The sequence below is a fragment of the Dermacentor albipictus genome, chromosome 4 (genome assembly GCF_038994185.2).
Source record: "Dermacentor albipictus isolate Rhodes 1998 colony chromosome 4, USDA_Dalb.pri_finalv2, whole genome shotgun sequence".
NCBI lineage: Eukaryota > Metazoa > Arthropoda > Arachnida > Ixodida > Ixodidae > Dermacentor > Dermacentor albipictus.
In genome coordinates this window covers 140,518,391-140,542,987 of record NC_091824.1, presented here as the reverse complement: position 1 = coordinate 140,542,987, position 24,597 = coordinate 140,518,391, and the positions used below count along the sequence as shown (strand labels likewise).

Genomic DNA, 24,597 nt, shown 5'->3' with positions numbered 1-24,597 from the left:
CATTAGAACTATCTAGGTACAAAAATAAACCTTGGCACAATCAATAAAAAAAATATGCAGTGGCATAAACAACTGGTTTTAATACTGGAATATATACAACACGACATAATTATACATAATCGAGAAGCTATCGCTTGCCAGCCAGTTGCTGTTTCATAGTGGCGATTTTTTCACTGACTGCACGGTTGGCCGCTGTGCACTTCGCCAGGATAAAGTTCAAAGCACCCTCGTCCTTCTGCTCAAAGGCAACCTTCGCAGCTTCCTCCAAATTGCTGTCAGAGAAAAGTATTTTTTATTTGTATGCATCAGTCACTAAATCACATGAAAGGCAACAACCAGTGCTTAAATGTTGATAGACCAAACAAAAATCCTAACCACACAAAGCTTAAGCTATATTAGTAAAGGCCTTAAGAACCTAAGCACTGACAACACATTCTGGACCCTGCAGAACATGCATTCACATGTGAAGAGGGCAACCTTATAATGAACTTTGATTTATTAGTTCAAGGAAATGTCTATTCTTATTTGTAAAGTGCTGCACTTGTATTCTTCTATGGCTATAAATAATTAGGCAAAACAAAAAGGATGTGTTGTCTGCCCTAATGTTTGTAGTGTTATCCGATGTCAGCATTCCAAAACACAAGTGCTGCAAACATGACAGTAAGTTCAAAATGGTGTTGTACCGTTCACATTCTCTTGTGGTTGGTTATACTAGTACATACCATATGCTTCACCTTAGTCAACCTCTTTCTCATTGTAGTTTACTCAACATGTATGGTGTGAGGGACAATCACTACTCAACTGACAGCAGCAATACTTTGACACGCACTAAAACATTTTCGCTTCTGTGCAAAAAAATGACTGAAGCCCAGGATGTCCAAAATAATTGATCAGTTATTCCCATTAAGATAGACACACTAATTATATGGCTTTACGCAGTATCACAAGAATGCATAATTTGCTAACTGTTTTTCCATGCACTGGATTGTTTATATATACTAAAAGGAACAAATGTGCGAGTTGTCTTGGTGAACTAAGATGATACGCTTCCAGTCGGTAAAAAAAATAAATAATAATAATCAAGTGATAACACCTCAAGACACTGAAATGTCAACATTTTGTACTTAGTTTGGCACTAAACTATGTTTACTGATGAACAATAACACAATCAACAAGGAACATGAAAGAAGTCCCTAATATACCTCGCTATTCTTCATCTGTATATAATACCAACTCGGCCATTATTCAGTACTTCTTAGGACTATGATTAGGTAATACACAAAAAAATGAGACTTTAAATAAATTAGACTAATCACATACAGGAACTATGCAAAGATGCAGTAGATGGTAGCATTAGTCATGCAAAAATCATGCAATTATTTCCACTCACAAATGTTACTACCATGTTTCCAGAACACTGGAAAATATACAACAGGGCAGACACAAGGCACCAGCTAAATGACAAGGTCAGCAACAGGAACAAGAGCCTTGGCTGGCTAATTGCAGCACCAGTGGCAAGAGTGCGATAAAATGAGGGCCTAACTGAACACCCTAGAACTAGGTAACCAAATACCATGAAACTACAGTTACAAAGGCACATACCCAATTTTCACAAGGTATCTGACTTTGTTCTCCTCCTTGACCTTTAGCATGTACTTCTGTGCTTCAAACTTGTTTCTGTGCTCCAAGCAAATATCTACGAAAGGCTGAAAAAGAACAACAACAAACAGCTCACATACCAGCGAGCTGGAATATTAATGCTGTAAAATGTGCCAGCTACACTCACCTCATATCCAATGGGTGACTTCTTTGATTTGGAGAACTTTTCCAGTTCTATCCAATGCTCTTTCTCAGCCAACACCTTTATTTTAAGCCACCAAAACCTGGGCAAGAGCATATATCAAGGTATTAAAACACTATATTTCATGCTGTGCAAGCTCAATAACTATCAATCAGAAAAATATGCTGCACATTTGCAATTTCTCTCCTCATTGCCACTGCCGCTACCAGAAGTGAGCAGCCAAAGCATCAATGGAAATACCAAATTCAACAGTATTCTTAAAGGTCATGTACAATTTTGAGAATAGCTGCAAAATAGCCAGAGTGCTGACATACTAAGATTATTTTTATCACCCAATATCAGCCTTTCGAAATGCATACCTCATGCTAAACTTTAAAATTCTGAAATATGGTATGAAAATGTGAAGACATGTCTTCAAACCTTGAATTACAAATGTTTACAGTCACGTTACATGTCATTAAAACAAAAGGAGCCATGTCGAGTACTACAGCACATCATAATAGATCAATACAATAGAAAGCAAGACAGAATACAGCTACTTGCCAATATCAATGTAAAGTGAAAGTACCTTAAATGAAGTGTTTAAGGCCCTAACATATGTAAAACATAGGTATACTGAACTTCAAACATGCACATAAAAGTATACATGCATACCCCAGAACCTCATTTGCACTATTGCAAGGAACAGTAACAGACTCTTTAGCATTTCTTAAATTGCTATCGGGCATCACTTGACAGAATAGTCAACCATTCATTCCAGTTTATTGCACAGCCATACATTAGAAGGATATCCTCATTTAAAAACATTGACTGACATCTTTGCTGGTCGGTGTCAAAATTTAAGTCAATACCAGAAGGTGGGTGTCTGAATTTACATGCAATGTTATCTTCAGAATACAAAGTACATTTCTTGCCCACCATACAGGAATTATTCTTTTGGAATGGCAATTAAATTTTCACTTTGTACGCTCTACCTTGTACACTCGCTACTTTAGCAACACATCAGAGAAATAATGTTTACTTTTAATCTAAAGTTGGAAACTTGATAGCACTTCTAACAAATCTTGACATCACTTAGAAAAATGCTCACTAGCAAACGAGCTCTCAATGTTGCAATGCTGCTGCCACTCCAAGTGAAACTCTAGAGAGACGTTATAACTTGCCTTTTATCAGGCACCTTGAAGTCTTTGCAAAGCTCCTCGGCTAACTTCATCTCCCCAATTTCCATGAGCCGCTGCATTGTCTCATGCACCGACAGGTCAAGGAACTTATCATGAAACTTGTCCTCCAGTTTCAGCTGGTACCTCATCAACCTCATTTGGTCCTCTGTTTGCTATAACCAAACATCACAGGAATAGAGGCACTTGTCACAAAATTTGTCCTCAAATTTCGGTTGTTAGCCTCTGCATGAGCTTTATTTTTAATAAGTCACTTCTTGGGCCATGACTTTCATTTAACAGCTTAACAAACATTTGTAAAAATATTTGTTGATGGGTACACCTCTCATCAACCTTAACATCTCACAGCCGCCAACAGTGCTGACAGCGTAAGCAGCAGAAATGTGTTGTCACCACTTTGAGCTACTGCAATAAACTGTCCAAAAACTGCACTGAAATATGGGGTTAAGGTACGTGAGAATGGCACTTCACCATGACTGGTCTACGTAGAGTACACTGCAATTTCCTCACCACAGCGCAGAAGTCGTTGCTTCCTTTCTTGCTCCCCTGCTTGTACTTGGCAGCAGCTGCTTGTAAACAAGCGATTCGCTGCTCGGGACGCTGAAACAGTTTGAAGCAAGCATAAACATCCTGCATTTCTGTGAAACTGTGAGCAATATGTCTGTGCACACAATTCCAAAGTGCATGTTTTAGAGGGACACTAAAGAGAATTAGCTGATTTAGTAAATTACACTTTTACAATACAAGAAAACAAAACCACTCTTATTGTGAAAACATATATTTGTTGTGATGATTTGTCCACATCAGCGTTCTATACACAGTAACAGGTGGTCATGAAGATGCCGGAGGTGAGGTGCATGGCATGGCCTCTTAAACATAGAGAATGTGGGGCACTAGGTGAGAACAGGGACATAGCCCAGAAGCAGAGTTCAGAGCCAGTGTGCTAGACTCTTACCGTGAAAGGAGGCTCGGTAAGTCAGAAAAGATGCAAAGACGATAGACAGCTGGCGCCGCTGCCTTGAAGTTTCCATACCAGTTTGCTGGGATGTCGGGGAATATGGCCTAGTTAAATTTTTGTTGACGAAGATGGAATGCAGTGTACTGTAAAGGGTACAAGTTCCTAAACTGATTTTGTGTTTCTCTTTAGTGTCCCTTAAACGTGAGTCACTCTACAATGACAGCAGTGGGAGTGTGCTGTTGCACGACTAAATCCCCAGGACGCCTCTGTAAACCTGTTTGCTTTGTACAACAGCGTGCACTATAGACCTTTTGCATAATGCCAGCAACCGTTCGCACACGCAAAACAACATTGGGTTTGCCTCAATGTTACAAAGTATAGACATGAGCGAGGGCACGACGAGTGCATTAATAGTTCATGGACCACGCGGGCTCTTCTACAGGTCTCACCGAGTTTGCTGTTGTGTTCCGACACACACACACACACACACGCACGCACGCACACAGACAGACAGACACACGCACGCACGCACGTACACACACACAGCATGTTTGCTACATACCATGGCCCTGCAAACACAAGTTCATAGATTGTAGGCAACGCTATGGAAGCAATGCAAGGAGTGCGGTCGTAGAAGTCTCACTGTGCATTTTGCAGTGCAGTTGCTCTTGATCTGCAACGTTTTTTATGAACTGACTACTTCAGAGATTACAACTAAATATGCCTTTCATATAACATAAGTATCATATTTTGCAATGTAAAAGTAAGAGATCTATTTAAAGCACACTTAACATCTTTCATTCATCTGTGACGCAAAATGTTTTGGTTACGGATGCAAGGTGCGAGAGAAATCTCTCTAGCCTAGTTAGCACTGCCTGCTATGTATGAAACGGAGTGTACAATGCAAAGGCAGCTCGAGGGAGGCCATGACTGCAGGAGCCACGTCCTCTTCTTTGTCAAGTCTTATGTCATTCCAGATTCCATCGGAGCAAAGTATACAAAAAAAGGGGAAACAATATAAGAAGCACTGCAGAATGTAATATGTATTATTGTAGTGATCCTGTGTGGTGATCAAGCATTGCCAAAGCATGGTGACGCAAACATTAAAGTACTCAGTAGTGTGATCAATTCAGCTTGTTGAAACTGCTGCTGCCTGGCAGCTCACCCCTTGGCTAAAGGAACATCGCTACTGTCACTTATGTTGCTACAGGTGGGTGATGCATGTCTTATGATGGTGCTGTAGCTCATGAATGCTGAAAATGAATAACTAGCCATGTGTATGGCTATACACATTCCTTTAAGTATATACTGAGTGACTGATGTATCAATGCTGCTCTACATAACTGTTACAATTAGTGAGAAGTACGGGTGAATAGTTGGCATGGTTACCCAGTGGCCAAATTCGCAGCTAAAGTTGGTGCATTGCATACCATATTGAATGTTGTTCACTTTTCATATGTGCAATGGCCGGAACTGTACACATAGACACACTGCTTGTATAGCAGCATACAAAAGTAGGTCGGCATATCGAATTTCAGTGAACGAACATTGGAGAAACAGTACAAAACATACAAGCATGCAGTGGGACAGGCAACTGGCTACCGGAGCCTGCCTGTGTCTATTCCTTACGATGGCGGCTGGAAACCAGTCTCACCTGACTGCGGTAAGGGTTGTTGGCTCTATACAAATACCCTATAGGACAGGCATGGTTTCGGCAGGCTCAATCAATCAGTTTCATGACTTACAAACAATGCATGACAATTGTATTCATCTAGAAGTGCTGCTGTAATATCAAGGCACTTGACAGCTGAAGAATTCAAGAAAAAATTTGACTCGTATGATGCATATGTAAAAAGGCTTTGTTTGACTTTGTCATGCAACAGTTTAACAGTGTTCTAGTACTAAGAGTAAATTATTGTACATACAGTAATGCATCCTTATGTCCAACAAACAAGTTCATGAAAAGACTAAACTAAGAGATTTCAAACTGATGTTTACATGCAATAACTCACCGTCAATTTGTAACTTTCAATAATTTTACATTCTGCAATTCCAGCATAGTTGTCCTCCTGATCATGAAGACTTTCCAATTTCTGCGGGTCCCATTCTTTGCAGACCTGTGTGGAAAGGTTGATGACCTCTGTGGACAAAATCTTTGTTTGCCGGCTCTCATTCAATTTAATTCTAATAGCATCCTTGTACTCAGATGCACAATCTTTTAGGAGTATCAAATATCTGCAAGAAGCTTACCTAAGCCTAAGAGTAGAAACATACACTATGCATAGGCGCCGACTATGGGGGGGACGCTCCGGGGCCGAGCCCCCTTTGAAGTTTCCTAGGGGTGGGGGGCTAACGCCCCCCCCCCTCGACGATGCCGAAGCCTACCCCCTCTTGCCCCCACACACACCTAAAGCGTCATTACTAGAGCTTTTTCACTCACATCATTTGAGATTTCTTTTGACTTGCCTCGAGCTTTTCACTTAAAATTTTATTGTGGCTAGTAGCTTACTACACAATTATTGGCATGAATGCGCATGGCTTCTAATTCGCACATTTGCTTTATTTCTGCAAATCCTGACAATAGGAGGACAAGCACATTAGAAGCACTAGCAGCGGCTGCCTCATCCGTATCTTCTCACTTCAACATTGTTTTAAATTTTACACTGTACACAGTATGCACACGCACAATATATTTAAATATAAATACAGGACAAATTTCATTATATTTTTGAAAGAGAAGGAGGTAGCCAAATGATTATTCCTAAAAGTACGGATAGCCTATGCCAGGGAATGAATTTGTTGCTGTATGTTCACCTCGCTTCAAATTGCTTTGCATGCTTTTTTTGAACCTGGAAAAAACCTATAGACTTCAGTTACCCCTTCGGTAGAGTTTTTTATCAACGGCGTTTGAAATGCACGTGAATGATATGTGTCTCAGAATTGCTTCTCTTTCAAGTAAACAATACTAACGACTCACAAAAAAACATTTCTAATTCATAACATTTATTAGGGATGGAAACATGGTCATTTGTATGCAGAAGTCAAATATGTACAGGATGTCCCAATTAACTATCATGCACCAAGATTTAAAAAAAGAGCAATGCGTTACTTGAAGAAAACCTAGTGCATATTGTTTACAGTACAGTGGAATAGTTGCCAGTAATTTTTTCGGTACTGAGATTTCATTAGGTAATTGTAATTAATAATCTAACTCGAGACACACTATCATAATGATCAAAGTGTCTATGAGGCATTTGTAGGCACAGCTAAGGGACATCTAACTGTGGTAGTTTAAGCGATGTACTAATTGCGTACAAATTTTTTACGATTGACAAATAAACCCTGCGAAATATGGAGAATACCACGTGACTGCGCTCGTACCAGCATCATAAAGCAGCGCCCTCGAACAGGCTCCCTCTCAGTTAGCCAGAACAAAACAAAGGAAATAAAGAAAAACATCGTGATTGAGCTAGTGCCTTACACTCTTAAACAAAATTACACCCTTTTGCCAGACAACGATAATCATCATCTGTCTTGTCCGCATTTCCTTTCTTTAATGCGACGAGCCCGGTACTTTCTAGTAACGAACGGCATGCGCATTATCAGCATGACATAGTATTCCGGACAGGTAAGTACCGAGCACGGCGTTTTCAAGAAAGGAAACGCAAGCAGGGCAGCTGACGGTTATTGTTGTGTGGCAGAGATACACCCCAAAAGGTGTAACTTTGCGTAAGGGTGTATCTGCCATGCCCCGGCCGAGTTAAAAGAAGGAAAACATGATCAGAATGAGCAGAAGGAAAACATGATCCTTGCCTTCAGAGCTCTAAATGGCAACAAGACGAAGGCCACAAATATATATTGGTCATAGAAGTGTGGTGCTAGACCAAATGCATTGATTATCATCAGAAATTATGAAAACCTGAGACAAACCAGCAGGATAAAGAAACAGAGGTGAAGGATTCCATCTTTGAGACCTAGCTTATGCACGGATGTTCTACAATTTATGGCCTCAAACCCTCTTGCTAGTGTGCGAGACGTGACCGCTCAGGTACCAATTTCCAAGTGATCAGTTTGGAGGATTGTAAATGATGGCCTTTCACCCATACCACCTTAACCAGCACCAATTCTTGGAATATAGGGACCTGTAGAACCAGCTTGATTTCTCGAATCGGGTCCTCACAAATGCGCACAGATAAAACCAATTTTTGCAAAAACGCCCAGGTAAATTTGCATAATGTATACTATTCAAGGGTCTCCAATCCACAATGGGTAAAGCACAATTGGCACAAGTACCAGTGGTCGTTCAATGTGTGGTACGGAATTTACGCCAGTGCTATAATCAGTCCCATCTTCTTTGATCACACACTGATCGGACAGCGTTACATAGACTAAATCCTTGAAGGAGTGGTTGATAAGTTTCTCAGCAAAGTCCCGCTGTCACGTCTTCCACCTCTGTGGTATCAGCAAGATGGGGCATCCACACACAGCAGTAGCTGAGCAAGCAACTGGCTGGATGAGACTTTTTATGCGCAATAGATTGTAAGGCACGGGCTTGCAAATTGGCCGGCTAGGTCAGCTGACCTCTCTCCAAACGATTTCTTTCTTTGAGATTATGTGAAAGATCATGCTTGCATGATACAGATGGACGTCAGATTAGCTCAAGGCAAGGATAATGGATACCTGCCATAGAATTCGAGCATCGGTCATCAAGAAAGCCACTGATGATGTAATAAAATGGATTCAGCACTGAATGGCTGCAGAAGGAGACCTATTCGAACGCCTCCTCTAGGCAGCAGCTGGTGTTCAACAGGGCTTACGAATTCATAGATAATAAGAGCAAACTGAAATCTGATGTTTTTTTACTTTTTGTGCAGGAATCCCGATTGCTGATTCAGCTTATTCAGAAGTGGTATATTTTTTTTCTTGAACAATTTTCAAGGTTTTGCTTTATTTCTAGACGTGGGTTGCTTCTCGGTCTGTTTTGCTTTCATTTTTTGGCACGAACCTGTTCTTGCAGCACGCATACACTTTCACGAAAAACAGAACCACCACTTTAATTTGGTTTCTGGCACGAAAGGAAGTTCTTGGCGCAAAATATAGACCGTTTTTTCATAGGCGCCGCCATATTGTGAAAGCAGTGGCGCCTCCTATGAGCAGCGCCATACTGGCTTGGGTGAAAGCAGTCTTTTGCATGGCAGGTATACGCTCGGCGGCAGATTCAGGCATTTGTTTTCGCGGTCGTGCGGTCTGTTTAGTACGACGTGCGTATTCTACGTGGTAAACGGTTCTGTGAGACGTGCTGAAGTGGTTTAAAGCGTCATGGCCGGAGTTTCTGCTGGCGTTGAGGTGGACGGAACACGCAGTGCGAAGTGTGCGCGCATATTTGAACCTACAATCAGCCTCGGAGATCTATTGCGTATTTCTTAATGTTCCAATCATTAATGTGACCTTATTGCAGTATTATCCTCTGTTTCTAAGCTGTGGTTGAGGAGCCATGAAACATACGCGACGATCGTAACAGCGTGGGTACCGTTCTGCTACAATAGGAGCTGGGATGTTATATTTTGACAACCCTTCAAACTGTTCACTGCAAGTTACAGTGCGTGACTACATGGTTCGATGGATGAGCTTTCCGCCCCTGACTAAAATAGTGTTGGCAAGTAATAGCAGCATACCTTACAGTCTGAATTAAGCTTGTCCAGCAAAGGGACTGTTTACGAACTGCGCGAGCGTCCTAAGCAGTGGTAGGTGCTGGATTACAGCTATCTTTGTTCTATATACCGCATGGTCCAAGCATACGGCATCAGCGGTTATATATTTATAAACGTTGTGCGGTGTGACTATGCGAGGTCCTATTGCGGCGTTAGCCCGTTTTCTCTTACTTTTTCGAGAAAGATGATGATAACTGAATTTTTATTTTCAGTTGTGTTCGTTGCGTTCTCTATGACGCACTTACACGTATTACGGAAATTTTGTCCTCAAAAATAGGCATCACATTCTTTTTATGCGATCCCTCTCATATATTATGGCTGTATGCAGGCCAAAAAGGCAATGCCGAAGCGCACAGCTTACATATGTATCGTGCTGGTTCACCAACCGCAGTGATCACTGTGTTGAGCAGCGCCATCGGCCTCATGCAGGAAGGCTAGCGTAGACATATGGTAATTTGAAGCTTACTAGACTTGAAATGCACGAGAACGATGCCGGTGCATCACAAATATTTTATAGTGCCTGCCGCTTAGATGTTTCATGGTTGCCTTAGGTTGGCCGTGCACGAGCATGCGCTCGTATGCTTTATGTTTTACTCCCTACGCCAAGCAATCAGATAGTGAGCAGATTTACCATTTCATGCCGCTAATACAGAGACACCGGTTTTCGTTGTTGAATTAAAACCGACATAAGCAAAATAGTTCACAACATGTACACACACCGCGACTGATAATGTGCGTACACCGCAGCTGATAAAACGCGTCACATTTTTGCGCCCCCAAGAGATATTTCCACCTACTGTAGTTACCGATGCACCAAAAGGCTTCCCTTACGACCTTATATGAACGGACATGGCGTAAATTTCATAAAGTACGATCTAAAACATCTCGAAATCGTTCCGCAGCAACGTGACAGCAGTACTTTCAAACAGCGCCGCGCCGGATCGCCCAAGCCAGAGAGGAGAAAAGGCTCTCCGTGCGGCCTATCCTCCTCGCCCGATGAAACGGTCTATAGCTGTGGGCGCACTCTTTCGATGCGATGCTAGCAGAGCCAGGATTTTGAAACATTCCATGCCTATTTCATTGCTTTTCGCGTTTCGTGCATAGTCAGTGCGGTGCTTTGGCCGCATTATTGTAGATGCTGTTTGGATAGATATCAGCACTTAGCGTTCTACAAGGAGCTAAGTAAGCTACAGCAGAAGGTTTGTCGAAAAATGTATTACACCCTCAAGAAAGTGCTTACAAAATCACTATTTTGCCACTGTGTAGGACATTACTTAACAACTACAGTGGCTACACAGAAACCAATGCTTGTAATCTCTTGTAATCTGCCTGTAATGCTCTATAAGTGGGTGGATTTTCAAATCTCTCGTACAAATATTTAAAAAATGTTTTTTCGAGGAGCATCTCCCCTTAATTAAATTCATCTGTAAAAAAATTGTGCAACTCTGAAACGTGATTTTTTGAGGACATGGTGGGAGTATTCAAAGGAAAATACTCAGAGGATTTCATCAACATCCATTGACATCCAAAAATTGCCGTAGTTGCCCTTTAAGAACCTAGAGTTCTTGGGTTTTCATACCATTAACCTTGCCTGTATTAGTAAACATGAATAATGCAGTAACATTAATAAGAGCAAAGAATAGAGGCTTACCTTAAGGTAAAGAGACCATGCTACAGGATATGCGCGAATTATCATGTCAAGCTGCGTAGGTTTCATCTCTTTCAGCTTCAGCATCACCATGTATACTGAAATAGCAACAGCTCGTGTCATTACGCTCACGCTTCAGGTAAAAGATATTAACAGTCTGCATTCTGTTGACGATCTCATCACAACTACAGCCTGTGCCAAAAGAGTGTGTTCTACTAAATCTGTGGCTGGCCAGGGTTGTTTTGAGGTCTAGTGTTGGCACTGCATTTTTCAGCACTGGGCTGTTTCTAGTTTATGGAGGCACTGGAGTTTCAGCCTTCTTGCTTGAGCGGTTACAATAGCAATGGCAGTCAAAGGAGACAAGCACCAACACCAATATCAGAGGTAGAGAGTTACAGCCATGGGGGGAACCATGGTTTATAGAGTGTGAGAGCGACCAAGCTCAGATGTAACTTGTGTGGTTTAGTTTGTGAGAGCACTGTTCTTGCTTTCGACTCTGGCAATCGCCACTTCACGGCACCTCTGCCAAAACAATTTTGTAAATGACCCAGACACCCCAATGAGTATGGGAATGTTTTCCTTCAATGACTGCATACTGCGAGATGCTGAAACAAGGGGCGAGGATTTATGACATGTGGCGAGCCCTTGGATGGGAGATTCGGATTATATAAGAAATTAACAAGTGATTGGAACTTATTGCTCATAGTCTTTTTTTCAAATGAAGCTTTCTTTGCCTCTTCCTTCGACTTTCCCACTGCTGCTGCTGCTGTCCAGCACACCCCAAGCGTTGGGGAGAGTCGTTCAGAGCGTGTGTATACACGGCAGGAGCGAGTCAGAAAAGAAAGGCGACCGGAGAAAGTTGTTTTCACCCCACCGTGTCGAATGTGCCTAATGCCCTCTGGAGCTCCCTGGTCGTCGCCACATTAGCCTCTTGAAAGCTGAATTATCCGTGACTCCCCTCAGAAACATTGCAGCGCTTCCCTTTCTACTAAGGCGCGAGTCCAGAGGGGACATAGACAGAACTGTAGAGAGAAGGGAGGAGAAGAGGCAGTTTCCATACAAGGGAGGGGGGGGGGGGAAGTGACATGAGAAGGCAAGGAAGCCGAACTACTATATGAGAGTGGGAAACTGGATAAGCTTAAGTTCAAGGTAGGGTACGTTGCTGCTATTTATGAAAAATAAACACCATACAAATATGTTGAGCGGACTAATTACGCAGGGCATGCAGAAGCAGACCCACTTAATTAAAGAGCACCGCAGGGTCCAGGCAACACTACACAAGTGGTCGACCGGCAAATCAACAGTTATGTGCCAGCCACGGTAGCTGTGCGACTACGGCGTTGCTAGAGGTCGCGGATTTGATCCAGACCGTGGCAGCTGCGTTTCGACGGGGCCGAAATAGAAAACACGTTTACTTAGATTTTGGGACACATTAAAGAACATCATAATCCAATTCAAGTTTAATACTTCTACCACGATGCAATGTACTATGGTAACCACAATGCTCAACCCTCTCAAAGATGATAAAATATGGTGCACAATAATGCCTCAAGCAAACACTTCTTCCTGTATGTTCTGTGTACTACACAGAACAGCAGCGGTGCATGCAAGGTAACATTCAACATCAACTCACCAGTCTCATGTTAGACTAAATGTTGAAGAAATTAAGCTTAAGCCATCAACATAACCGCTAATTATCATTAATGGAAGCATCCAGCATGGAAAGCTTCACTTATATCAATTCCCACAGTGTGTGGGATCTGCATAATTGTTTTTGCAATATTTTGTAAATTTTTGTAAAAGGCTTTCTATTCTATCACCTGCCATTCACTATTACTAATAAACAGTCAACACCCTTGTAATCAACATCACTGTGTCTCCTCTTAACGTGACCTTAAGACATCCACAACTCCTTAAACCTTCCCTCACCAATATCGAGGTGAGCATTAAGTGAGGCCATTTACGCCTTCTTGGAATTTTGCACTCCTCGATAAGCTTGCACCCTTTGTAATGTATCTTGTCCAGAAACAATAACTGCCGTCCATCTTGCTTGCTTTTACTTTCCTTAGTGCTGCGCACCTGGTACTTCCAGGTCATGAACAGCATGCATGTTATCAGCATGACATTGCATCCATGACAGAAAAGTCATGAGCACAGAGTTTTCAAGAGAAAAAAACGAAACCAAGACAGATGACGATTACTATTTGGGGACAAGATATGACCCAAACGGTGTAAACATTCCTTTTTTTAATGTACTGTACCAGAGCAGGCCAAAGACTATAACTGCAGATTCACCACAAGCATTCATGCTTAGTGGAGTCAGTTACAGTTGCCTACGCAATTCTGGCACAAGCTGCACATTCAAGAGTAATATACTAGAGTACTACAGGTACACATACAGAACTTTTTCTTTCCCCCCATAAGGTGCCAGAAGCTTAGAGAAATGGCAGGTTACACCATCAGACATTCAGCTACAAATGAATATGAACAGGGGAGTACAACGATCATATGCAGGAATGTGCCTTCAGTCCATCCATTTTATCAATTTCCAATAATGAAATTCATTGCTGATGCTTAACTATTAACTAATACTGCCAAGAAAATGATAACTGCCCTACCCAAGTCTGTGTCACCACTTTCAATAGCTTTCACGAGGGCTCTTTCCTCCTGGCCAAGTTCCACGAGAATGGGTACCTGCTCGGACGCCCTTGGCTCACAGTCGAGAAGCTGGTTAACATGAAGGGAGAACAGGTGGGAGGGCTGAAAGACTGAACACTTCAAGGCACAATGAGCTTAAAGCAACCGTAGAAAATTTTCACACATTACGCCCATTGTAAGTTACAGGCCCACTTTACTGCAACAAAGATTTACAGGAAAGCCAGAACAAAATCTGAGCATATTAAAAAAAATATATATGGACAGTGCAAATTTTACCCCAACATTCAACTAAATGTGCGACACAGCAGTGATCCATTAACAGAATCTGAGTGTCAGGGCTAGGGTGTGTTGAATGGCCAGTTATGTAATGATGCTATATTGCAATTTGAATGAGTCGCACAGTGTGCTCTGCATTGTATGTTACCGCTCCTATTTCCATCCAGCTTGTGGGTATGCACATAAACTATATTGACAGCCTGAATCAACCCATCTATGTTGCTCAAAGCCTCACAAGTTATAAGCCTTAAGTGATAAGGAATGAGAACACAAACTCTGCCTTGTGTTGGCTTCATCACAGCTATACATATAAGCTGTAGCAACAGCAGAGCATAGTGGTTCACTGTGCACCCAAACCAAGTGTCACTTGAAGTTGATTGATTGAATGGTTGGGCCTAATATTTCAAAGCAACACTTCGGCTATGAGGGGCACCGTAGTGAACTGTTTTGGATGAATTCTGATCACCTTGGGTTGTTTAACAAGTTCCTAAATCGAAGTATGAGCATTTCTGCATTTCATCCCATAGAAATACAGCCACTGTGGCTGGAAATTGAATTGCCAACGCCACTCTCACCAGCATAATGCTACAGCCATTGAGTAACCACAGTGGGTTCATGCTGATGTAGCCACAGTAAAGTACAATATGCAGTTAGCACATTAACATACACAAAACATAAACAAGCATCCAAAGTGATTACATTACTTTGAAGTGAAAGTCAGCAGGCAATGAATGCCCTGGGCAAGCTGACTCACAATGGCAAGAACTCTTTAAATCAAACAGCCAAAGAACTAGGCCCACACCCTCCAAATAAACCACTAACCTTTATGGCCAAATCTTGCCTTCCACAATCCACTGCTTTCCTGGCTATTTCTGAGTACAGAATTCCAGGTGATGAATCCAACTTTTCTGAAATGGCTTTCGCAACTTCATCTGTCGGAATATGCAATTGGGCTACCTAAGGAATGGCGTGAGAAAAATGCAACTTTCAACTCGCAATCGACAATTTTTATTTCACAGTGGTGTATGAAAATTTTAAAAGCTTTGGGAAGGAAACAGATTTTTTTTTCTTGGAATGTTACTGTGGGCAAGAAATTAACCACCTTTACTATTTACCAATGAGCTCATTTCTTTAAGTCATAAATTGACAAAGAGGATACGGTGCTTCTTCAGTGCAGGCAAGAATCACCATGTGAAGACATGTCACTAACCACAGAGTGGGCATGACTCATTGACAATATTCCTTGACAATCCAACAAGAGTAGCTCTGGTTGATGGTGCAACAATGTGCGGGATGCACCAAACATTAGCTTGTGGTAGCTATTTTCTTTTGCATTTTGACATCTTTTTAAAATCTAGAACATCCCAAAAACTAAATGGAAATTGTGTTGGGAAACCGTACTTCCTAGCTTCTGAAGAAAAGTTTCCAGTACCTGATCTTTTTTTATTCAGCATACCAAGTTTATGAAGGACTTGAAAGTGGTTGGTGTTTCAGAAACAAACTTTTAAAAATATAGTTATAGCCATTTGGCAAGGGACAACAGGTTCTCAACTATACAGTAGACTTCCATTATTTCGACTTCTGTTAATTCAATCCCGGCCGGTGCCCATGCATTTCTACAGCCCCAAGCTTTAGTTATTTTGATCCTAAAATTCAACTTTGCTGGACAATTCAATCTTGACCAATCAGCACGCACGCACCTGACCCCTATGTCGAGACCCCTATGTCGCGATTCCCATGGTGGCCCCAATAGCGACCCACAAAGCAGCAGCATCTGTCTCAGCGGAGCTTAGGGGACAGTTAATGCGCTGAACAAGCATAAAAAAAATTTGCCAATAGCTGTCCTAGGAAGATTTCCAAGCAATAACTGTAGCTCACAATGTATGATTACGGTATTTACACTTTTCAAACACATGCGCTTTCTTTGTTTGTTTTTTTCCAGGAAAATTGGGTCGAGAATTGCCCGCGAAATGCAATCGGACAAGATACCAAAACCCCCTTAGCGGCGTTTGTATGCTTTAACGCATAACATTGTTGTAGTGCAGCAAAGCAGGCTTTACGAAACTGGCGTCCATTGTGCAACACATATTTGACCCTTGCCAATTTTTGTTGCTAAAAAATCAGGTGCGAATTAGAGTTCTACTTTGTTTAGAAGCTTTAATGTCATTTCTACATTAGTTTTCTATATTAGACACATATAAAGTGGGCGATTCGGGAGCACGTTAGAATTAGGAAAATACTACCAAATGAACCAGCAGTGCCTTTTGGTGTTCTTGTCTGCCTCTTGTTTAATTTGACCCGCTGAATAATTCTATCAATTTTGTCGGTCCCGCCAGGATCGAATTAACAGACGTCGACTGTATTACTGCGGTATCTGCACAGTCCACAATAACTTTATTTAAAGTACTGCATTGTGCCATACTGCACAATGCGGTATGGCACACTTTGACAATTCTTTCCTAGTAAGCATTGCACTAAATCCTTCAGATGCCAATAAAAGTGCATGCTTAAGTTGAAACCGGGCATTCAATCAAACTGTCCCATCTGGCAATTGGATTTAAGAAGCAACGCTGACATCAGGTTGAAAAGAAAACAACAAAACATATATCATTCTCGTTATCCGGTGTCTGCCCTTACTACATATCTACAGCAAATTTACATGTGGTACTCCTACAGGAAGGAATAGAAAATGAGATCATCATGCAAGCTGGTTTGTCAAATTGTCTTTTGTTGGTCATCAACAGCCTCAAGATATTGCAGAAGCCTGTAATGCTGGGTCGGTTGGTTTAACGTGGCTTCAACAGTGCAGGAAAGGTGTTTTTTTCCTCCTGTTTGTCTTCGTTTTCTGTGCTGTTTTACTATCACAAATTTTCTTCTTGCCTTTGGTTCACATGTAAATTAAGCATGAATGAACAAAACCAAGTGCTTCAAGTCTTAGAGAGCATTGAGATTCAACCTTGTGTGTTGGGTAAGACATGTCTGAGTGTTCAAGCATGCATGTACTGTCCTCTGCAAGTATGCAGAGGACAGTACACACACAATTACTTGAGCACCTAAGCTTGACAGTCAGAGCCAATGCACCAGCCTTTCCTTCTTCAGCCTCCTCACAAGGGCCACTATTCAGATTTCTCAGCCGTTCTTGGTCAAATGTAAAGAATTTCTACAGTTCCGGTGGCTCACCTTATAGCAGGCCCAATGTGCCAAAATACGACTGGTGCCCTCTAGGTCCGGGATGCGAAGGTACTTGGCAATCTTGAGTGCAAGATAGTAGTGCTGCCGCAGTACCAACCGGTCTAGCAGGACATCGATCGAAAGGCATTGGAGCCTTAGCAAGCACACTGTCAAAGGAAGCCACAGATATGCCAAAGCAGCAATACTATCACGGGTATAAAACTATTTACACATGCGTATATAAACAGCAGCCAAAAATTCCAAGAGGCTGTTGCCACCTTGTCGTCTTTATCTTCAACAACCCTGTCCATTTTTCCCACCGTAACAATACTATATACCTGCATGCATAGACTAAAGAAAAATTAATGCAGTGGAAGAAAATGAGTGTTTATTTGTAACAAGGATAGGCAAGGCAAACACATTATTAAAGGAGTAATGTCTTCACATTACGTGGGCAATGCTCTTACCAATTGAGCTACTGCGGCACTGTTTTCCGAACCAACGCTGTCGCGTAATGCGAAGACGTGGGTTCGTACCCACCTGCGACCAGTTTTTTACTCCACTTTCATTTTCATTAATTCATCATTTCCTTAACTCAATAAAGTGCAAAAAATTTCTCCTATGTTGTCTTTGATATCATTGTTTGTTGGCTTCTTAGGATATGATTAATAAAAATTGGGCCCCTCGGTTCCCTTTCTTCTCGTTCATTACATTACGAGGGTCTTGAATCAGCAACATTGATGCGTTCAGGTAACATTTGTGGTTTATTGACCAGTTGCCGTCGCCCAAATAGATCACACACTCATGATGCCTCCGACAGAAAGGATTTTCTACATCTGCCGTCAAGCTTTGCAAGTGGTAGCACTGGCTAACACTTCCAGAGTCAGTTCTTGTAACAAAACAGAAATGCCCCAGAAAGTGGATGGGAAAACAGTGCTGCGGTAGCTCAATTGGTAAGAGCATTGCATGTGTAATGCGAAGATTTTGGTTCATATCTCAGCTGTGGCCAGTTGTTTATTCATCCACTTTCATTTCCATGAATTTATCAATTCTTTATCTCAATTAGTGTAATTTTCCCTATGTTGTCCGTGTTTGTTGGCTTCTTATGAAATGATTAATAAAAATTGGGCCTCCTGGTTCCCTTTCCCCTCTCTCTCACACACGCGCAGGCATTATATTGTGTGTGTGTGTGTATGAATGTATGTGTGTATATATATATATATATATTACCACTCCTACCACTACTACCACTCCTGCCGCCTCATTCACCCCCACCCTCTCTCTCTCTCTCTCTCTCTCTCTCTCTCTCTCTCTCTCTCTCTCTCTCTCTCTATATATATATATATATATATATATATATATATATATATATATATATAGAGAGAGAGAGAGAGAGAGAGAGAGAGAGAGAGAGAGAGAGAGAGAGAGAGAGAGGGGTGAATGAGGCGGCAGGAGTGGTAGTAGCTGGTAGAAACTCACTCCCCCCCCCCCACCCCCATCCCACCCGAAATAAATTTCTGGCTACACCACTGCACCACATTGTTCCCTTATCAACCATCCAGCATGCAAAGGATACTGCGTGTAGGTGAGCGGCAATCCCACCATGTGGTCTCTCACAGCATTCAGAACCCGCAGCAGACGACAAGTTTCAACAAAGCTATTTGGGTTCATGCCTTGCACAAATGACTTTCCAAAGAATGCAGCCTGTAATGAAAAAAGTCATAAATATGTTGCCAGTAGTACCTGTGAAGTGTTCGTTTTGCATGTCAGCAAGAACTCTCAATTTATTCCCTTCAAGGCTAAGCTGTTTGTGACCGACAGTGACATGCTGCATGCACAAAACAATGTTAATGATATTTTATCAATAAAGTGCTACAGCTTAGTCGCACAAAAACAGAGTTCTTATCGCTGATTTCACTTTAAAAGCACTAGACAACGACTCAGAAAGTGTCATGAGGTTTTGATGGAAATAAAAAGACCATGTATGTGCTTATGTGAGGACATACCACTTGCATTTCAAGACTGCAACTTGTGAACATCTGCCAGTGTTGTGGAATTGTTGCAAATTATGCAACACCTTCACATCTTCCACATCAATTTTGATTCACAGGGTTTAGTGTTTCAAAGCAACACTAGAGCTACAAGAGATGGCCATACTTGAGGGCTCCAGATTAATTTTTGCCATCTGGGGTTCTTTGAGGTGCACCTAAATCTAAGTAGGTGAGCGTTTTTGCGTTTTGCCCCGATAGAAATGCAGCTGCAATGGCTGGGCATTGAACCCATGACCTCATGCTCAGCAGTAGAACACCATACCCACTGAGCAACTATGGTGGTTTGTGGTCAACGTAACTAACTATGGTGCTTTATGCAGTCAGATAGCTGCTGTTGGGTAACTATACATTAATTTATCTCTGATGTACAAGTTGCTCAGATTGGCATATGTCTCCAAAGATATACATATATATATTTAGTTTGACAGCTTACCCTAAGCAGCTTCTTTTGCGTTTTAGGCTGGTACTCGTGTGCAGCAGCGTCAATGCACTGCTGTACAGCATGCTCCAGTTCTTTGTTCTCCATTATTGTCCTCAGGTACTCATCAGCTTTGTAGCTCTTTTTCTGAAAGTCGCAGGTCAGATTCAGTGGCCAGTCGACTCAGACAGACACGTGTTCTGGGGATTGAGTTTTGAAAATCATATTCCTTACACACTGCCTGATCACCCTGCTACTACAAGTAATGTGCATTGCAACGTAAGACAGACTGGAAAAGTACATCTCATAAAGCGAAAATAGTGTGAAAAAAGATAAAAGAGAAAAACACTGAATTATAAACTACTGTCCACATTGCTGTGCAGGAAGTAGGTAATTTGCACAATAAAAGGTCACATATCCAAGGCTAAAAACAGAATGCTTGATACAAGGCACCTTTCCAAGTGGCCCTTCTCTATCAAAGAAGCAGAAAAAAAAAGAAGAAAAAGAAAAGAGAAGTCTCCATTAATAATGAATAAAGTAAACACAAATAATACCAATTCAACATGCATTACAAGAAAAGCACACACCTCAAACTCCACAGAAGCCTCAACAAGAAGAGCACCAGGCTTTATTGAGCCAATTTTGAACACATCTGTCACAACATCTGAAAGCAACAGGCGCAAGAAGTGGCATGTAGAATAATTTTATGAAAATTATACGCCAAAGAACCATCAGTGTACTGCTTCTCAACTACCACTTGCAGTAACTTCGTAAAAAAACAAAGAAAAAGGAGAGAAACACTCATGTAGATTTAACGTTCACATTGGAATCTATGTGAAATGAAGCTTAAGTATAGTGGTTGGCATGCTTTACAACAAACGGCAATGCATACAACTTGGTCATGACAGGTGTATGCATAGAAAAGTACGACACGTATCGAGCAACATTAAGGAATCTTGTACCACTTTTGTCACAGTGGGACGTACCCATTCTCCAGGTTTGGCGAAGAACAGGCAAAACCCCAGTGGAACATACCAAATAGCCAAATCAAAGAAGGTAAATCAAGGAAGCCATAAAATTCTTTGAATTTGATTCTGGGGTTTTATGTGCCAAAACCACGAGTTTATTGTGAGGCACGCCTTGGTGGGGGACTCCGAATTAACTTTTACCACTAAAGGATGTTTAACATTTCCCAGTGCACAGGACAATTGTGTTTCTACATTTTGCCCCCTTAGAAATGCAGCCGCAACAGCCGGGATTCGATCCCGCGACCTCACACTTAGCAGTGCAACACCATGGCTGCTAAGCCACCACGGCAGGTAATTACACTTTAGAAATGTCTGTGAGGTGACATTATATCTTCGTTTTTTTTTGTAGGAATCGCACGTGGTGGGGCATGCCCATTTTGGAGGAGTGGCAAAGAACCCGGTAGTGCATGCCGGGTGGCTAAATCAAAGAATCTATTAAAGATAATTCGCCATTCCATTAACACATCAGCATGCTTTAGAGATGCCTGTGAGTGAACATTATAGTGCACATTTTATGTAGGAAGTAACGTTTGCAATAAACCCACAAATATATTCAGCAAGACAGCAGTCACATTCAGGAAAGTCTGGGTGAGATCGCAAAGAAAGCTTTGCTATTTAAAAAAAAAAATACATTGCAAACATGAACACCTGTGGTGATTGCAAGAACAAGTTTGGGAACAGGTCTAGAAATTTAAGTGCTTGCCAAATTAAGTGAAAAAATGTTGGATGAGTGCAAGATGACAGCAATAGACAATATTTTTTTCTGTGCATGAGATGTTCGGTTCGATAACAAGTAACACTGCAAATGCAGAAAGAAACTCACAATTCCAGTTACCTATTCTAGTTTTGTACATGCCGAGCTTGATGTTACTATAGTTGCTTCATACTGCATAATGGCCCATTGAATATAAGGCATGAGTTTAAATGACAACAGATAAAAATTATTTTTACCTTCCCTGAATTAGGGAAGGTAAAAAGGGAAGGAATTAGGGAATGGCTAAACAGCTGTTTTAGAACAGCTGTTTAGCCATTCTACAATGGAGTCCTTGCAGAAATAAGTATTACTGTTATTACTGCAATCATAAGTAGAAAAAGCACAAACCTGTTCTAACCCCCTCATAATGCCTTCGGAGATCCTTTTTGCTAAGTACAGCCTTTCTGTAGGAAAACACTTATTAACCTAACATAAAAATAAGGCCACAACTCAGTACGATTACTGCCATCTACATGCTTTGAGTAGACCACATATACGATGAGTGGAGTCTTATTTTCTAACAAACTTAAGGAGGCATAACTGCACTTATAGAAAGACAGCCAAACAATGTTATTACCTGGCACCTTTTGCAAAAGTTCATGACTGATATTGCCGATGATGCGAGCACCGTCCAACTCCTGGACCAAGTGTATTGATGTATCAAAAGTATAAGTACATAGGAGTCAAGAAACAACTGAGTACATTTTGGTTACAATGTAGACGACTTGCAAAAATGCCAGTTATGCAACAGCTACCCACTTACAGCAATGGGTTTTGTCTGTGCCACATACTGAAGGTCTATAAAATCAGCACCAATACAGGTATACGGTAAACCTCCCTTTAGCAGGCTTGATGGGACTTCAAGTAAAGTTCTCAACTGAGTGAAACTTGATTCTAGTGATGCTTACATGCAAGAGCTTTGAATAAAATAAGAAATTTTGTAAATTTTTGCAGATGTGAAAAGCCTGTTCAAATGATGTTCAATTAGGTGGTATTTCTCTATATTCAATTAAAATGATAGCAAAGTGACTTGCATAATGACTTATAAAGCAGCATTAAACATATAATGCAATTTACACCAAGAGGACTGCTAGTCTAGGGAGCTTTTACGCAAAGTTTGTGTTTAGCCATTTGCATAGTAATGCATGCAGTGTGCATACCATCAAGAAACAGCAACTTACACTGCAATGTGAGTTCTCAGACATTCTGCTAAGATAATGCAACATGGCAACTCCCTTAGTATGCTCTAAACAAAATTCTTAGTACTATTTATACTAGCCTCTGAGTGAATCAGTGAAACTAATTTTGAGTATAAATTTTGACCAAGCTACTCAATCCTTAACTCTGACACAAAGGATATTTTATGAAATCCCTGTCCATGCCCACAACAAAGACGAGGTTGTTCCAGTGCGCAACAACAGCCCTGCGGCCACACCTAAAGAACAAATATAAGAGAAAGAAAATGAGTGTTATGCACAAGCCTTTGAAGCAAGGGTAACCACACCTTTCTTTTCATCAACTATTAGAAACTAGACATTCTTTCCCAGCGACAACTACAGTCATCCTGATGATAAACAATAACAAACCGCTCTAGACAAAATCAGTTAAGCCCAATACTATAACATTTGCACTAAGTTGCACATTACTGCATGCCAAAAGAAACTACGATTGTGGTAAACGAATTACCTCCTCCTGCACTAATGATTAATGATGAAATAAATAAAAATAAAGATTGTCAATGTGTCAAGGTACTAAAATGCTGTTAACTAGGAATGTTTCACTAGCATGATCATTGTTAATGAGCTAGAACAAATTATGAACTAGTCAGCCGGCTATAAGGGTTACCATCGCAGTAACGGAGATAGTGTTACACACTACGGCTGAAGAAAGAGAGAGAGAAGAAAGAAAAAGCAGGCAGGTTAAGTAGACTTTATCCAGTTTGCTATCCTACACGTGGGGAGGGGATGGGGGAGTGAAAGAAAGACATAATTCACAAATATTGATTATACTTTCCCATGCACAAAGCCAGGTGCAGCATATCTAAAGTCGGGCACTCAAGTCTGTCACCTGCAGATACTGTAGAAGAGCTCAAGTGGCTTTCTAGGCTGATGAACTGTGAGGCCAGGCTCAAGACCTTTGCTTCTCTACATAGCCTATCGTCCAGTCTATTCAAGGCACACTGGAGAGTCTGGCATTCTTTATCAAAGCTAGAACAGTGGCGCAGGAGATTATCGATGATCTCTTTACACTTCCACTTAGCACGCATGGGTGTGTCTGCTATTTATGCGATAGTTGTAGGCATTAGTGAAAGCTACTCCTACCCACAGCTGACACAGCAGTGTTGCATCACGTCATGAAAACTTTGTTGGTAATTGCAAATTTAGTGGTGGGTTGAGGCTGTATAATCGAAGGTTACAGTTCTGAGGAATAATCCAGTGACTCAACGTAATGCTAGAAGCGAGAATTCTCCGGACAGCAGTCAGCCATCCTAGGATGCTGCTGATGCTTCTTGCACTCATCAAAGAGGAAACCCCACAAGTAATTCACAAGGTCGCACACAGTGCTGAAGTTTGCGGGATCACACGCGCATCCCGATATCTTCGGAGCGGCCGCGCGGTTATCATGTGATGATCTCTGCTCACTCACGGAGTGTAGCGGCGAGAGGGCACATTTCGCCTCTCCCGCTGCTCTTTGCACCTGGCCACGACACCGCAGCCTGTTCACTCCTTTTGCCTTTCTTGGAACTGGGAAGACTCCCTCTTCGCTGCTCTCGCTACTCTGTCCCCCTACAGCACTCGGCCTTCGTGAGCGACTGGAAGTTGCATTTTTTCATATCTTATGTTCTTTTTCTGTGGTGGCCTGAATACACATCAACAGCGTTCTACTGTACTTTACATTACCATCAATTAATGGATAAAGGAGCACCCATAATGAACAAAAGAAAA

At 41.5% G+C, this 24,597-nt stretch overlaps 1 protein-coding gene across 1 annotated transcript in view; it reads right to left on the bottom strand.

Moving 5' to 3' along the window:
• Positions 1-55: 55 nt before the first annotated feature.
• The window catches only part of Vps16A (vacuolar protein sorting 16), a 38,793-nt gene continuing 14,251 nt past the window's right edge, over positions 56-24,597 (bottom strand). Inside the window, exons 9-23 of the mRNA XM_070537667.1 lie at positions 23,013-23,087; positions 22,230-22,324; positions 20,458-20,534; positions 19,886-20,017; positions 18,978-19,105; positions 17,411-17,555; positions 15,053-15,187; positions 13,915-14,023; positions 11,300-11,394; positions 5,950-6,054; positions 3,490-3,579; positions 2,965-3,134; positions 1,787-1,883; positions 1,603-1,706; positions 56-272 (exon numbers count right to left, since the gene is read on the bottom strand). Of these exons, the coding sequence (XP_070393768.1) occupies positions 128-272; positions 1,603-1,706; positions 1,787-1,883; positions 2,965-3,134; positions 3,490-3,579; positions 5,950-6,054; positions 11,300-11,394; positions 13,915-14,023; positions 15,053-15,187; positions 17,411-17,555; positions 18,978-19,105; positions 19,886-20,017; positions 20,458-20,534; positions 22,230-22,324; positions 23,013-23,087 (1,702 nt within the window). The 3' untranslated portion in view covers positions 56-127. The remainder of the gene's footprint in view (positions 273-1,602; positions 1,707-1,786; positions 1,884-2,964; positions 3,135-3,489; positions 3,580-5,949; positions 6,055-11,299; positions 11,395-13,914; positions 14,024-15,052; positions 15,188-17,410; positions 17,556-18,977; positions 19,106-19,885; positions 20,018-20,457; positions 20,535-22,229; positions 22,325-23,012; positions 23,088-24,597) is intronic.